At 32.7% G+C, this 15,582-nt stretch overlaps 2 protein-coding genes across 3 annotated transcripts in view; both read left to right on the top strand.

Annotated features, from left to right (window-relative positions):
* LOC130636592 (uncharacterized) overlaps window positions 1-15,149 on the top strand; it is a 44,141-nt gene extending 28,992 nt beyond the window's left edge. For both annotated transcript variants that reach the window (XM_057446362.1, XM_057446363.1), the window contains 20 exons: window positions 2,375-2,454; window positions 3,827-3,894; window positions 4,132-4,242; window positions 4,582-4,675; window positions 5,695-5,814; window positions 6,740-6,825; window positions 7,832-7,991; window positions 8,210-8,270; window positions 8,480-8,609; window positions 9,219-9,420; window positions 10,001-10,096; window positions 10,529-10,657; window positions 10,727-10,788; window positions 10,913-11,014; window positions 11,634-11,810; window positions 11,980-12,062; window positions 12,985-13,068; window positions 13,314-13,419; window positions 13,882-14,023; window positions 14,470-15,149. In XM_057446362.1, coding sequence (XP_057302345.1) covers window positions 2,375-2,454; window positions 3,827-3,894; window positions 4,132-4,242; window positions 4,582-4,675; window positions 5,695-5,814; window positions 6,740-6,825; window positions 7,832-7,991; window positions 8,210-8,270; window positions 8,480-8,609; window positions 9,219-9,420; window positions 10,001-10,096; window positions 10,529-10,657; window positions 10,727-10,788; window positions 10,913-11,014; window positions 11,634-11,810; window positions 11,980-12,062; window positions 12,985-13,068; window positions 13,314-13,419; window positions 13,882-14,023; window positions 14,470-14,937 — 2,561 coding nt within the window. In that variant the 3' untranslated portion in view covers window positions 14,938-15,149. The remainder of the gene's footprint in view (window positions 1-2,374; window positions 2,455-3,826; window positions 3,895-4,131; window positions 4,243-4,581; window positions 4,676-5,694; window positions 5,815-6,739; window positions 6,826-7,831; window positions 7,992-8,209; window positions 8,271-8,479; window positions 8,610-9,218; window positions 9,421-10,000; window positions 10,097-10,528; window positions 10,658-10,726; window positions 10,789-10,912; window positions 11,015-11,633; window positions 11,811-11,979; window positions 12,063-12,984; window positions 13,069-13,313; window positions 13,420-13,881; window positions 14,024-14,469) is intronic.
* LOC130636594 (hsp70-binding protein 1-like) lies at window positions 146-1,703 on the top strand. Its single transcript, XM_057446365.1, has one exon. The coding sequence runs from the start codon at window positions 474-476 to the stop codon at window positions 1,515-1,517; it is 1,044 nt and encodes a 347-aa protein (XP_057302348.1). The 5' UTR covers window positions 146-473; the 3' UTR covers window positions 1,518-1,703.
* Window positions 15,150-15,582: the final 433 nt, after the last annotated feature.

Genomic DNA, 15,582 nt, shown 5'->3' with positions numbered 1-15,582 from the left:
GACGTTATTTTTTCAAAATATTTTAAAATTGTAAAAAAAGTACTGTTGGAATTCATAATACAATGCAAGAATTTCTTCCACACAAGCTGTAACATAAGGAAGAAAACTTTCTGTAGAAGTCAAGCTACCCCCACCCCGAGATTAAAAATACTGGGATGGCATCCAGCGGGGTATATTCTTGCCACTTTTTACGCAATTTAATATCCTTGTATATTTTGAATTATGATTTTTAGATTTAATCAGGAAATAAAAAATTGGGTTTTTTAAGGATTATATCCCAAACAAAGATTATTTCCCCTTGCTGTTTTTATCCATATCTTTTGTACAGAACTTTTTTTCAACTCCACAAATTTCAGTTTTTTATCAATGTAAACCATAATTCTGGCACATAATGGAAAAAAAAGACAACAACTGTTGCTTTACAAATTGCCACACGTTTTTGATAGTGTTCCTATATACAATACCTTTCTATTATGACAGAGCATGAAAGAGTTGAAGAAACAGATTACACTGTATTGCTCATTTTTTCCCTATTTATTTGTTTTAACCGAAAAACCTCTATTGCTTTTATTCTAGATAATAACAAAATGGCTTCTGGTGAAGATAAAAACCAAAAGGAATTACAAAAGCTATTAAAAATGAGCTTAAAATTAACAGACCAAGAATTACAAACATACGCAAATACCGAAATGGGAGAAGAGCGTAAAAAATGGTTGCAAGATGCGATTAACCATGTTCTCGAAAACGACGATGGAAAAAAGTTGACCATGTTTTCAGAAATGCTTTTTACCTACAACCCTACTTCTGTTTTCACTGATTCACAACTTGCTGATTTGGAAAATGTTTTAGACGCTATCAATTTCCTTTGTGAAGGGATGGACATGGGATTAGATTTTAATAAAATGGGTGGTCTGAAATTTTGTTTGGATATGCTTAAATACACTCAGTATTCATCACTGCAATGGAGAACTGCTGATTTGATTGCAAACTGTGCACAAAACAGCCCCATATGTCAAAACACATTGCTCGAACACAACGGAATTGTTATTCTTTTAAAAAAAGTTAGAGAAACAGATGTTGAAACAGTTCGAATTAAAACATTATATGCACTTTCATCGGCTGTTGGGTCTCATGAAGCAGCAGAGAAGCTTTTCATTCGTTTAAAGGGAGTCAATCAGTTGATCTCTTTAATGAGTAATGAGAATGTGAAATTACGACTAAAGTCATCGTTTTTCCTAAGGAAACTAATTTGCAGTGATTTTGCTCACAAGGAAATCGATTATGCTGAAGTGGCGAATAAACTAGTAGAGTTGTTAAGGCATGCACATGATGAAACTCATGAGAATATAGCAGGTGTTCTTTTGTTCTTAATGCAAAAAGATGATGTTATTAAAAGTCAATGCAAGAAAAGTAATGTAGCTACGTTATTGCAAGAGCGTATAACAGACTTGGCAGAAAAAGATGCTGAGATGTATGAAAAGGAAATTGACATCTATATGTCTATTGCAAAGCTTTGATAAACTGACATGTTACGTCTTACACAAACGTCACTACATTTTAAGTCACAAAGAACTATATTCTCCATCACTATTTTTATATAAGTTGTAATTTTTATGTATATCTTGTAATAATTGGGACACAACTTTGATCTGGTCAAGTTGGGCATAAATTTATAAATACAAGAACACAATCACATAAGTCAATATGGTTGTTATCTTTCATGCATTAATTTACCTATTTAATTAAAGGGTTAGTTAGGATAAATTAAAATGTACAGCCTAAAAATTGTTTGTATGTTACTTTGATTTTGTTTTGACAAAAAGGTGTAAAAAATCTTATTTTGTTACGTAAACAGAAGTCACGTGTTTTTAAACATGGAAATTAGTAATATATGCATAAGCATGATTCAACTGATACAACTTGACAGTTTGCTTTCAATGCTAAAACGTTTGCGTCAAGAGATAACATATACGATAATGTTACCAATTCATTTCTTGGACACTTATTCGGTCACTAGGCGCTTAAGAAAACTTCTAAAGATGAAGGCATCAGGAATAATAACATGTTATGTTCATTTCTTTTTTATTCAGCTTCCTCTCATTTTGATTTATATAATCAAATCAAATACCATGCCCTATGAACTGATAAATTATACAAAAATAGCATGTTTTTTTGTTTGCTACTTTTTTTTAATAGAATTTTCAGTTCAACCTACTTCTTTAGACTTTGCGCTTGTTTGGTCATTGTTACTCAGTAAACGGTATACATAAACGTAACCATTCATACACAATTAATGTAGACCATAACTTTTAATTTTTAATGCTCTGCTCGTTTGACAAAACTTAACATTATCCATGATTTTGGCTATTTGTAGGTGCTCTTGAGATGTTGTCCATGGAAATGAAGGCTGCTGGAATGTATGTTTCCCGCGGTTTATCTTACCAAGAAGCAGAGGTAGTGTTTTGTGCTTGCTTCTTTTTGTTGAGTATGGCTTATTTACTCTGGTCTGTTTTATTTACGCAATTAGATGGAATGATAGAGTGCGTTCTACATTTAATCATATGACTAAAAACTATTACAGTGAAGCCTCTTTAGTGATCAATATGTTATTTATCCGTAACTGGTCAATTCTCAAGTCTCAAACTGGTCTATTTCAAATTTAAAATAGACTGGGTTGTAAATGACCAGTTTTATTTTACTTTATGATTTGTTTTGTTTTCATCACAAGAAAAGCCTTTACACATCAGAAAAAATACCTGTGTTGTCTACACTTTTTACACAAGTATTTTAACATAAGAATGGAAGCAAGCGAAGGGAGAAAATACTTGTGTTTTGATACAAGTTGTGTTTTTGTTCAATCCAAAATTGGGTTCTTTAATAATAAAGCATTCCATCATAAGTAATTTATTCCTTCCTTTTCTTTTCCCTTTTGGAACATTTATGTATGCCGATACAAAATTTCATAAATTTGTAATTTTTCTCAAACCTAGCCCATAAAGAATCCTTACAAAAAAATAATAGCAGAGGTTGTATGGGCCTGTGTAAAAGTGTCATGTATGGTAAGTGAGACAGTTCAGATGAGCTAAAAGGCAGGCTAGATATAGGTAGTATTAAGATGTTATCCAAACAAGAAGATTGAGCTGGTTGGAACACTCGGTGAGAATGAAGGAGGATAATTGAGTAAAGAGTTTAGAGACTTGATGATTCCTGGGGGCAAAGCCCAGAGGTAGACAAAGAAAGACTTGGCAGGTAGTACTAAGGTCAAACTTAGTACAAAGGAATTTGAGTTTAGATCTAACACTGTCTAGATCAGATTGGTATAGGATTATTAATACACCCTACCCAACCCATGCTAGCATGGAAAATGGACATTAAGCCGAGAATGGTGATGATGACAAATGAAACTCAGGCTTATTAAATGTGTTATTACTATATTAATTGTTGTCTACTAAACCACATAAATATATACATTTTTAAGAGAAAACAGCCGCAGTTCCCACTACATTCCTTGTTCTTCTCAGAAACCTGAATTCTCATTCCTCCTTTCTATTTGGTAGATTATTTTTATTAATCTTCATACATAATATAAGAATATCCAGTTATGCAATGTGCTATATGATGTGTGTGAATTTATTTTTTTGTTACCTATGAAAATACCAAGATATAAAGTCACAACAATTTTTTACAATATTTTTTTTGATTTCCATTAAAAAGAAGAGTACTTTCATAGGTAGTGTGCAGCCGCTTTGTGTCTGTACAAAAATGAAACACATAGCTTTCCTATGGTATTGATGGTACAAAATTATGTTACATCTTTTGAATTTAGTTTCAAACTGTGGAAGCCAAACTTACAGAAGAACAAATTAAAATTTATGACAAAGCTGTTCATGTTTGGTAAGAATAAGAATCCTTTTTAATATAAAGGATAAAATTTGATGTATTCTTGTGACGTTTTAATTAAAATGGCTAGGGATGGTGCTATGACCAGAAAGTTAGAGTTTTTATTCCCAATTGCTCCTAAGTAATATTGGTAATAAAATCCTAGGTCTTGACACTTAGTTTTTTCTTATAATTTACATCACCTTTAACTGCCGTAAACGCCTTGTTTTTTACTTTTCATGTTTTCTTTAGGAAGGAGCTGAAAAAAGCATTGGCAGTTGCTCTTAATCGCACTGCAAGTGCCAAAACAAGGGTGTGGAGCCACTTTTGGGCATGTCATCAACGATTCTTTAAACAATTATGGTGATTTTTTGTTCTCGATTTTTATTAGAAGTCTTCCAACTAATATCTCTGGCTGGATATTTGATTAGTTCATATGGTGAATGTTGGAACTGGATATGTGTGCATAGATTGCGGAAAGTATCAGCCTACGATGTGCAAACTAAGTTCTTTTGCATTTAAAAAACTACAAAAGTTTCAGTTTAAAGTTGTGTCTTGCTACTTTCTTTCAATATGAGTACGAAATTACCTGAAATAGGTAGATTGCTGTATATGTCAGCCTACGATGTACAAACTAAATTCTTTTGCATATAAAAGAATACTCAAGTTTCAGTTTGAAGTTTTGTCTCACTTTTGTTTTAGCATGAGTATGAAGTTACCTGAAATTGTAAAACAAGCAAGGCAAGCATTATCTGAAGGTTACTGTGTTGTGATTGGTCTACAAACTACTGGCGAGGTAACATTAAATATGTGTCTCCGTGCAATAATGAATTGATGTTGATATTGAACATTCTTGTTTTGAAAATGCAAAAATTAATTGAAATAGGTTTTATTGTATAAATTTCTGTTTTTGCCTTTCTCAGATTTTTTTGGGTGGTGATTTTTTTGGAATTGTGTTTCTTCCAATTATCCTTTTTATTACTATTTTTTATTATTCCGAATAAGGAATATAGATATGATCAATTTACAAAAAAATGTTTTTCATATACGTCCTAAAAGAATAAGTTAGCATGCAAGGTATTTGGAGAAAAGCATCATATGATAGAATATGGAACGTTGTATTTATAGTTTAAAATGGTAAAATCTATAAGTCCTGTGTATTCTGAACCTCAAAAGTAAAAAAAAGTAAAAATAGAGAAAAGGGTAAGTTTAAATTCAATTGAAAAAATATGAAAAACTGAAAAACTAGAAAAATAAAAGAACTTGAAAATATGAAGAAGTAAAAGAGATCAGACAAGAGAAAGAAAATGTTTTAACTATGAGAAGTGCTTCTTGCACAAGGCGTTAAACTGGCTAAACGAGTCACACTTCCTAATATCTAGTGGAAGTGAATTTTATAATTTTGGACCAAAAAAATAGAAAACAGCTTACATCCCAATTTTACCATAGGTTGAGTTATCATATAATCATTGTTTCTTGTATTCTTTTCATGATTACTCGTAATAAAGTAATTTTGAAAATTTTCATACTTCGTGTCCAATCTTTTTATTAAAACTTTTCAGCATTTTAAGCATTTTTCTTGGATGTATTTTAGGATTATAAATTTAAGATTACGTTTTGGCGCGTTTTGTGATAAGTTATCGGCTCGTTTTGTAACAAAGAGGGTGAAATGCTTTATAGTTAAATCATGTTTTTATATCAAAATAAGTCAGCTTCTTTACTACAAAATGAGTCAGCTTTTTTAATACAAATAAGCCGCTTTTATTACAACGTGGCACAACACTTAAAGGAATACGTATTGAATAACATATGTAGGCTAGTCTCGCTACTGAGTTGGATCAAAATGATGGACATATTGATAATTTTGTATCGTTAACGAGGGAGATGTTAAGACGCTTCATTATTCAATATTTCCCGACGGAAATAGCAGGAACTGTGAGTACTTTTCCTCTTTTTTCTCTCTTTACGATTGATTTGCTTTTAATTATTAGCTAGTGTTGATACAGATTGACAGCGATGGTTATTTTTAGAACACTAGAAATTACAGACTCTGTAAATAGTTGTTGCATGACAGATTTAACTAAGAAAAAAATCGATATTTTGGTCATGTGACTAATCTATGATTTCCTTTTATAAGAATGGATTTATCATTTTTTTGAAATTTAGCTATGTTCCTTTATGCGTTCAAATGAGTATTGTTTCTGTAAGAATTATTTGCCTGGAAGTTGTAATGTTTAAAATTACAAGTATTTTGGTCAGCATAATGACAATTCCCTCTCTCCCCCACTCTCCTCAATCCCTCTGTCAACGAAATATATATCCCAGGAAAACTATTTTTTCGAGAAAAAAGAAAATTTTAAGAAAAGTCCCAAAATTCAGAGCGTTTCGATGACGTGTTAAAAAAACCCAGAATAACAGGGTTAGAATTCCGTTAGAATTCCATTTCCGTTAGAATTCCAATTTGCATTTCTATTGTTAATTAAAAAAATGGAAAATTTTTAATATGATAAGAACGCCTGTGGGTGGAATACCTTCGACGAATTAATTTTCGCGAAAAAATTCGAAAATAAAATTAAGTTTTCAAAAGAACTAATTTTCGCGAAGTTGGCAAGTCCTAATATTTCGAAAGAATTAAATTTCATGAAAAAACCATTTGATGACATTTTGTTTCTCCATTTACACAGTATTTCAAGGGCGAGTTTTCAAGTAATTTTCGTTGAAAACTTGCAAAATTGACGAAAAATAATTCTTTTGAGCTAACATGACGATAATAAGAGGTAAATTTAAATTCTCAAAATATTCTAACAGGAATAATTATGATATTTATATTTGTCATTATGATATTATTGTTTTGTTTTAGGGCAAATTGCCTAAAATTGACAACTGGTGTGTTGAAGCGAAAACTCTGTTGATTAATTTCTCTGAAAGGATCACTTTACCAAACAGGTAACCTTTGTGATGACATTCTAATTGATTTAAGCTTGAGGCTCAATCCATTATTTTATTTCTAGCTTCAAACGGATGAAGCATGAAGAAAAATAATATTGTGCAAGTTTTGCGTCACAGTGTCCACTTTTTATTGGAATATTTACATAATGTCATGTCTACTCTGTCAGAAAAGTCATGAATTGTCCATCAGTTTTAACCTACTGTAAAAATTTACTTTATATGCTAAGATTTTCATTTTTCATTTTTTTTTTAATCATTCAAATTGAACTTCTGTTTTTAAGCTCTGTTTTTACGAGAATATTGTATCAATATGCTTATATGAATATATTGGGTGTAGTCCAAAGTTTCAATAAGTATATTTGTTCACAAATAGCTGCAAAATTCCTTTTTTTTCTTTGATTGATTCTTCAAGCGGTTACCTTATTGTCCCAAAATTATTAGTGGATTTAGCCCAGGGATCCTTGGTGTATACAAACATGGGAAAAATATCAACTTGGGCTGTTTGACGTAATATTACTTCTTGCAATGCATTTTCAATCATTTTGTGACTTAATAAGGTTGATATGAGCATCAGGGGCTGAGGCCCCAGCACAAGGTTTCGACATGCACACAACGGCATTAGCACACAATTTTAATAGCACACTCAAGTTTGTTCAACAGTAGGTTAGCTAGCTATAACCTTTACACAAAATTGTTTGAGATAACCCTATTTTGTTAAAAAACAACATATCACATGAAATTCCCCCTCCCTCCTCAATTCAAGGTTGAATACCTGTGTGAGCTTATGGATAGTTGCACATAGGTAGACAAAGGGCCCTAGTCAACCAAAAAGTCACAGAAACAATGCAAAGCTAAATTCCATGTTGTATTTTGTAACTTTATAATGCCATATTTACTATTAGTCTGCGCTCTCTCCAATTAAGTATACCTCCGGTTTTCTATAGCCTCGTCTTTATTGTTATATTGCTATATTGTTAGCAATAAACACACTTGTTTTATTTAGCCCTCTAGACGAACTGATTGATGAATTAGGTGGTCCAAATTGCGTAGCTGAAATGACCGGTAGACGAGGTTTTGTTGGGCGTTATTCAAAGAAAGATAAACCGAGTTATTATTTACGAGGCGGAGCTTCAAATAACGTCGATAGTATCAGCGTACAGGAGGTTGGTGTTGTGTTGATGTACTTCTTTTGGTTTCCGTTGTATTTGTTGCTTTATTCAGGTGTCATTAAACCCACTTTATAGTTATTAAAATTATACTTGCGGAAAATTGTTTGAACTTTAATATAGCATGTTAAAAATTAGGAATTAGGAATTTAAACTTTCATTTCGTTAATTCTACTTTCTTATCGTTTTTCTATTTTTTATATAATTTTTCATAGAGGAATGCATTTATGAATGGAGAGAAGCTAGTTGCCATCATATCAGATGCTGCCAGTACAGGTGTGTTGATAAAAATGTAATGTAAACACCATTGGTATCCAGATGACATTCAAAGGTGCGAAATGAAGAATGAGCCAGGGTGAAAAAAACTTCACTCGGGACCTGGTGTCTATCCATATTGATCTATATGAAAGCTTGGTGTATTCACGCGACACCTAATTTTGAGTTGAAGCATGTGTAATGTCCCTATTTCTTGTGTGTTTGTATAGGTATATCATTACATGCTGATGTACGTTCCAAGAACCAGAAAAGGAGAGTGCATATAACTGCAGAACTACCATGGAGTGCAGACAAAGCAGTGCAACAGTTAGGACGCTCGCATCGATCTAACCAAAGCAGGTATTTGGTAGTTTTCTTGTCGTTTTTACTAGTCTTTGTTTTTTTTTTTGGTTTTTATTAATCACAGCATAAGTTCATGTGAAGGTCAGCTGCTTTTTTTTACTTTTATTTGGCACATGTTGCCATGAATGACTCCTTTGGGAGGGTTCTCATATTACGTAGGGGGGAAGGGGGGTCATCGAAATTGCTTACGCTTGATTATGGGGGAGAGGGGAAGGGTCAAGTAGTTTGATGACATAAGCAAATCAAAAAATTATTAACAGCATATTTTATCATAAGTGTGAAAATTATCAACTATCTAAAGGGTTTGTATTCGCCATATTCTATATCTTGCATATAAAATATAAAAGTAAAATATAAAACTGTAAATATTCGTATTTTTTTCCGTTTTTTTTTTTTTTTTTGGAGGTAAGGGGGGTTAAGAAGATGATGACGTAATTCTGGGAGGGGGTCAACCAAATGATTACGACTGATAACATGGGGAAGGGTGGAGTAAAAATAAGCGAAAATTTGATTACGTAATATGTGCACGCTCCCTTTCTTGGATTTCAGCGTAAAGACGTCAGCATTTTCGTGTTTATAAATACACACGTAAGAATTGTATTTCAGTGGTCCAATCTATAAGCTGGTGACGTCCAACCTTGGAGGCGAAAGAAGATTTGCTGCAGCTGTGGCTAAAAGGCTCCAATCGTTAGGTGCGTTAACAAAAGGTGATCGAAGGGCTGCCACCGGTGCTGATCTCACCCAGTTTAACTTCGATACCCCATACGGTAGACAGGCATTAAAACTTATGTACGAAGCTATAGCTCAGGTCAGTGTCTTAAATAGTTTCATATTTTGTTTTATACAACACTGATTTCTCGTCCTATTAAGGCCTTGTTTCTCTTTAATATAAAATTAAGTCACCACTGCGACTTTAATGGGAACACATGTACAGCAAAGCAGCGAAAGGGATGTTGCGCGACAAATGCGGATTTTACTGTAAATCAAGCTTCACATTTTTCCCATAGGACGTTTGTTATTTAAGTCAAGTTAATGTTGCCCGGCTGTTGCTTAATACTTATGTCTATGGAAACCGACCGTTGAATGAAAGAGAATAAAAATTCTGTTTTTTTTCTGACTTTTTTTTGAGTTTTCAGGAAAGAAAGTGAAAATTAGGTACATTGTGAACATATCGATTTATGTAGTTTGTTGATGTGTGTGTGTATCCCACATAATGTCATTCTCTTTTCTTAAATCTTAAGTTATTCCTTCAGTAAAATTATAACTTAGTTGCGCTGTACTATCTTATTGAAACTCGTGTTTGGTTGTCTTGCTTTTTTTGTTTGTTTTGTTTTTATTATTTTCGATTTATACTTCTTTTCATTTTAAACGACGTATATTTCTTCTAGCGGAAGTTGTTTGTTGGTTTGTCACTAGCCGATGTATGTCAATCCGTTGGCAACGATGTTAAAGAGTCTGTTGATGGTTTTCAAGATAAAATGAAGGTGAATGTTAAAAATTCATGTTTATTTTGTTTTGTTGTCATTCTATGTCACCTTTGTTGCGTTGTACTTGTTTTTCGTTTTTGTTGCTGTTGTTGTCGCCATCCCACTGTTGCCACTGTTTTTGTAGAGGTTGTTGTTGTTGTTGTTGTTATTGTTAGCGTCCTGCTATTGGTTAATGTTTACAGTTGCTGGTGTTGCCACTGTTGTAGGTATCAATGTCGTTTTTTCGTCATGGAAGTAGTTGTACGTCAAGTGATTTTCGTGAAAGATATCATTTTTTCTGCCGCTGGTGTTGTCATAGTCGTGGTTGTAGTTGAAGTAGTCGTAGGTAGTGTCATTTGCAGCTAGTGTTGTCATTGTTTTAGGTTGCACTTGCCTCCAATTTGTGTAAGTATACATTTTCTTATCTGGAATTATACTTTTCTCTTTCAGTCATGTTTGGTTGATATGGATGTACTTGAGCAGAACGTTGTTGGAGCCAATGTTTTAGACTTTAATGCAAAAAACGTCGGAAAGTTTTTAAATCGCATTTTAGGGTTAGAAGTTAACAAGCAAAACCTGGTAATAATTTGAACTGTTTGTTTATGAAAGCAGGTCGAAAGTGTATAATAACCCCCTGTTTTTTTTAAGATTTTTGGATATTTTTGTAAATGCTTGGATGCAATGACGGAAGCTGCTAAGAAAGAGGGAAGGTAAAGAAAGTTTTCTTCTGCATGTTTAGTCTGGTTAAGGTCTTCTGCATTCTATATATAAGTATAGTCGTGTTTGTAAGGCAGAATACAGCTATTATATGGAGACTCTTCTTTACCATTTTAGATATAACGATGGTGTGACAGATATCCGTGGTAATTCGATCACGTTAACTGGTCAACCCAGAGTAGTGTTTAAGGAAGCACAATTGGGCTCATCTGTAACTAGGTCTGTGAAAACCTTTCGTTAGATTTTTTGCCATAGGTTCACTTGTCAATGTTCACGGCGGACTTGCGGTTGTTACAACGTCAGTATTACCATTTTTTCCAAATTTGGGGAATCTGTGCTCCGCCATGGATTATTTGTTGTGCGGGAGCGCTAAAGAATGTCACTGGCAAATTTTAACCGCTTCCCACCTACATGTGCGCTAAATTAATATTGACCATTTGACTTTATTGTTCATGTTTGAAGAAATGACGAAAACTGCCTTTGCTTAATTAATTTAGCTTACAATTTTAGGAAATTGGTACGTTATATGCGGCGTTCTTTATATTTGACAGGCCTTGTATGACTTTACTGCATTTACCGTAAACCCTCTATTTAACGTCTCTCGCCCTCTCATATTGCCCCTAATAAACGCCTAGAAGTAAGGCGTTTATTAATTGGAAACACTCTTATTAAGTTATTAGTAGCATTAAAAAGTATCGTTAATCTTCTTCTATTACTCTCCAACTGTATTTGTCTTTAATTTTCTTTTCTTTCTTGGAATAACAAAATGACTAGTAAACACCTCTTTAAAATCTCCAAAAAATTAAAGGATTCACAATATGTCTTTTCTGTATACTAGACACGTGTTAGTACTGGTGGACAGAGGTGTGCCATTCGAACAAGCTGTAGAGAAGTATAATGTGAACAAACATAACGAGAGTGGTTTTTATCGCTCAAAACGAGATCAGTATGGAAGAAAACTATACGTGTTGGCTATCCAAAAAGAACGATCGAATCATTTGTTCACAGTCATGCGGTATCTAATTTGTTTGTTTGTTTGTTTGTTTTCTTGTTTGATTTTATGATTAGAATAGATCTTGCAATAACTTAAACTAACAAGTTACTCCGAAAGGCCGTGTAAAATAATTTTTTTTTTTGTTTTATTTCTTGTATCTTCTTTCTTACTTCTATTTTTATTTGTTTAGACCAAATACTGGTATGTCGGCGTTCGAAGAAGAGAAAGCCGACTTATTTCATAAATACGATCGTATTGAACCCTTTGACGCAGGTGTGTTATCAAGTGTGTCTGGGCATGCGTGAATACATGTTATCTAGGAGTAACATTGTTCATGTTAAAAGGTGCTACAAAAAGGGCTGTTAATTTTTTACTTTAGTGACTTAAACAGAAGTCCAGGCTTTAATGGTTTTAGAAAAATTTATGAGCAATGAAGACAAAAACAGCGAAAATCATTTTAAGAATCACATTGCATATCCAAATGTAAAAATTACAAAAAAGTTTCCTACATGTAATTGATATCCATAATTGTTTGATATAAGCATTTACTATACAATTAAATCTAGTCTTCTGATGAAATATACATTAAGCATTTTTTGAGCCAGCTAGTTGTATTCTTCGAAATTTTACGTAAAAACATACAAGATTATTGCACATAAAGCCAGTCTAAGCAACAACGATAACTTTGAAGCCTTTTTAAAGGTATTTGAGACCTTAAAGCTAGCAATATTTATTTTCAAAATAGCTCCACGTGTTGTCTCTATTCCCTGGTCAAAACAAACTTTCGATTTACTGATATTTATTATATTTTATAGACCGTAGCTCATTTTAGCGCCAGAAAAAAATATAAGTAAACAGAAATAATTGTTCATAAACATTGTCTATACAGTTGTGAAATTTATTATTACACACCTTCATTCATAAAGCGCGAAGATAGAGAGTAACGTCCATGTCGAATATCTTACTTAAACCGTTTCGTAGCCTCTTTAAATTCTACCGTCTCAACATAGTAACATAATATTCCACGTATTCTAGCTTATTGCTAACTTTGTACATAGCATGTAGTAGGCATAGTGGTTAAGAATATTATTTAGGGCACACTTGAGTTTTTTCACTGTAAATTTCGAATGCTAGACACATCGTTACAATATGTCGTGAATTAGTGTGTCTAAGCAGCTTTATTGCTTGATCTTAGAAATCGGTTGGACAGAACAGTACGAAAGAACGAGAACAGGATGTATTCATGGTAACAAATGTAAACATATTACAACTTGTAAAAGTGAGTTACTTTGCCAGTTGTTTGTTACTAAGATGAGAAGTCTCTTTGTAGAGGACCAGAATACTGTTCGCAATACTGTTTTATTTGGTAATTTAGTTAACTCCTTAGTAATATAAATCAATATAAGCAACACTGCACCTCTAAGATTCTCTAAAATTGTTTTTAAGTGTATAGAATCAGAGCAACGCCCAGATAAGTTGCTTATATATGCATTTATTTAAGTCTTTTATATTTATTTATTCTAGTTGGTAGTAGGATTACAGAACTTCATCTTTTAACTGGTCGAATTCTATCCATTTTGCCTTCACTTGAAGCCGTTGTTGCTAAGTTCGCGCATGCGCTACAGTTACCGTAAGTGATTGGTTGTTTTTTTTTGTTTTTTTTTTGAACACTTTTCATATAGACAATATTTAAAAAACAAGCTGTTGATTTTTGACTTTAGTGACATACATGAAATTTGATTTTAAAGAAAATTTTATGACCAATTAGGATAAAAACAACATCTTAAATCATCTTGGATATCATATTGACGGATAAATATTACTGAGAACGTCAGAAAAGTATTTTACAAATATTTGATATCCTTAATTTATTCTGCATAAGCTTTTAAATCAAATTTTCTGGTATAATAAACATTTTCGACCTGCTTTCTGTTTTGGGGGTTCGTGCGGTAGCAGGGAGATCTTTTTGTGCTAACCGAATAAAAAGCAGTATTTCAGTTTTTTAATGATGATCAAGAAAAGTTTATAGGTTTCCTTTGCTCGTGTTTAATGGGAAAGTTAGTTTACCTGGATATATTGTATTACTTTTCAGGCGAGAGCATCGGAATCTTCGAGTTGTACGTGTCGAGTTAGACAGCGGGGAGCGTGTAGTTGGTTTGAGGTATCCTGACATTTTAATTTCGGAAGCTGAGAGGTATATTAAAGAACAGAAACTGATGTTGCGGCAACAAACGGTTAGTTTTTTTTAATCGGATCAGTTATGCTAAGCGACAAAATTGTCTGCCTTTATAAAATCTCGACAGAATTTTTTATTAAGATTGTAAATTATCATATTCGTTGTATTCTACCTGTACTAATTTTTATAGATGTATGTACAGTTCATTGCACGCAAAATTAATATTCAGAATACCCAAAAAAATCTCTTTTTATAATGACCTTGTACTTAATTGTTAATTATTTGGATTGTTGTCGCTATGATGCCAGTAATATCACAAAAAAATAATTAACAACGGTCGGTTTATGTGCAGTTTGTTTAAATGTTAGTTCAGCATTAAAGCGGCCCTCTTTTTACACGGTGGCTAACGTAAACCATCCAAATAATTTTGGGTTTAAGTTTCATCGCGTCACTAATAATTAATTATGATGTCCAAAGTAATAATTACCTTGTTTTGATTTTTAGGGTCAAATAACCGAAATCATAACTGAAGAGGAAACACCTGTAAATAAAAAATCGCAAGTAAAGGCTTTTAATAAATCGAAAACTATAAAGAGTTTTTTTACCGCCCCTGTGGAAGAAAATGGGTGTACAAAGGAAGGGCGTTCAAAAAGTAGCAATGACTTAAACTCAATTGAAAACGCAAGTGTCACTGAGACCTGCAATAATTCAAGCAAAAAAGTAACTGAATCTAATTCCGATAGTTCAATTGCGCATAATCCTGGTAAAAATAAAAAAATGAAAAGAAGTCTGAGTAACAATGTGACGTCATCGCCACGTGGTAAGAGACAAAAACAAACAAATTTATTTAATATGATGTTCACACAGAATCAGAAAAAGAAATCTCGCGCATGCCCAGTATGTCAAAAATCTTTGGAAGGCATTGGTAATGAAGACATCAATAAGCATATAGATTCGTGTCTTATTGATTGATTGGTTGATACGAAGCAGGGTTCTCGCGCCTTCTGAAAATCCTAAAAAATTCTTGAAAAATAAATCCGAAAAAATCTTATAAAATCCTAAAATTTCCTGATTTTTTTGTGAAAATTCTTAAAAATTTTGTAGGGAATATTCATTTGTCGGACATAATCTTTATAATGGATTTTCTTGATTTTCTTTCGTGGAATAAAAGTCCATAATAGCTATATACTGCATATTCAATTCTTTAGATATATTTCGCCTTTTGTGGTTGTAAGTTACACTCTCGCTAATTAAAATTCTCCTAAAATCTTCTAAATGTTTGTATCCTCCACTAATCGAAAAACGCTGTTAAATAAAACAGGTTTCATCTTCCTCAGTTATTTTAAGAATCTTAAAACAATAAGTTGCGAAATGAGTGGCAACCCTATGAACCTCCTCTGTGCTTTTATTTAGTTTATGTATGTTTGTTTTTTTGTTTCAATTATACATACTTTTCTGTTGTTATATTTGTTAAATTTTGTTGGAGAAAAGGTTTTTAGTCATATTTTGATTTGGCTAACTATTTAACCGAAATTACATCAATTGTTTTAAGGACAGCAAATTTCGTAGACAAAAACCTTCGCGAATGCAAAATTATATATTAGAAGATTTTTCAAA

This window comes from Hydractinia symbiolongicarpus, chromosome 3, assembly GCF_029227915.1.
Source record: "Hydractinia symbiolongicarpus strain clone_291-10 chromosome 3, HSymV2.1, whole genome shotgun sequence".
Classification (NCBI taxonomy): Eukaryota; Metazoa; Cnidaria; class Hydrozoa; order Anthoathecata; family Hydractiniidae; genus Hydractinia; species Hydractinia symbiolongicarpus.
The sequence above is the reverse complement of the archived record's forward strand: the minus strand, read 5'-3'. Positions and strand labels throughout refer to the sequence as shown.

Excerpts from the sequence above, each read along its gene's own strand:
- LOC130636594 (XM_057446365.1), top strand. The coding sequence starts at position 474 with ATGACAGAGCATGAAAGAGTTGAAGAAACAGATTACACTGTATTGCTC.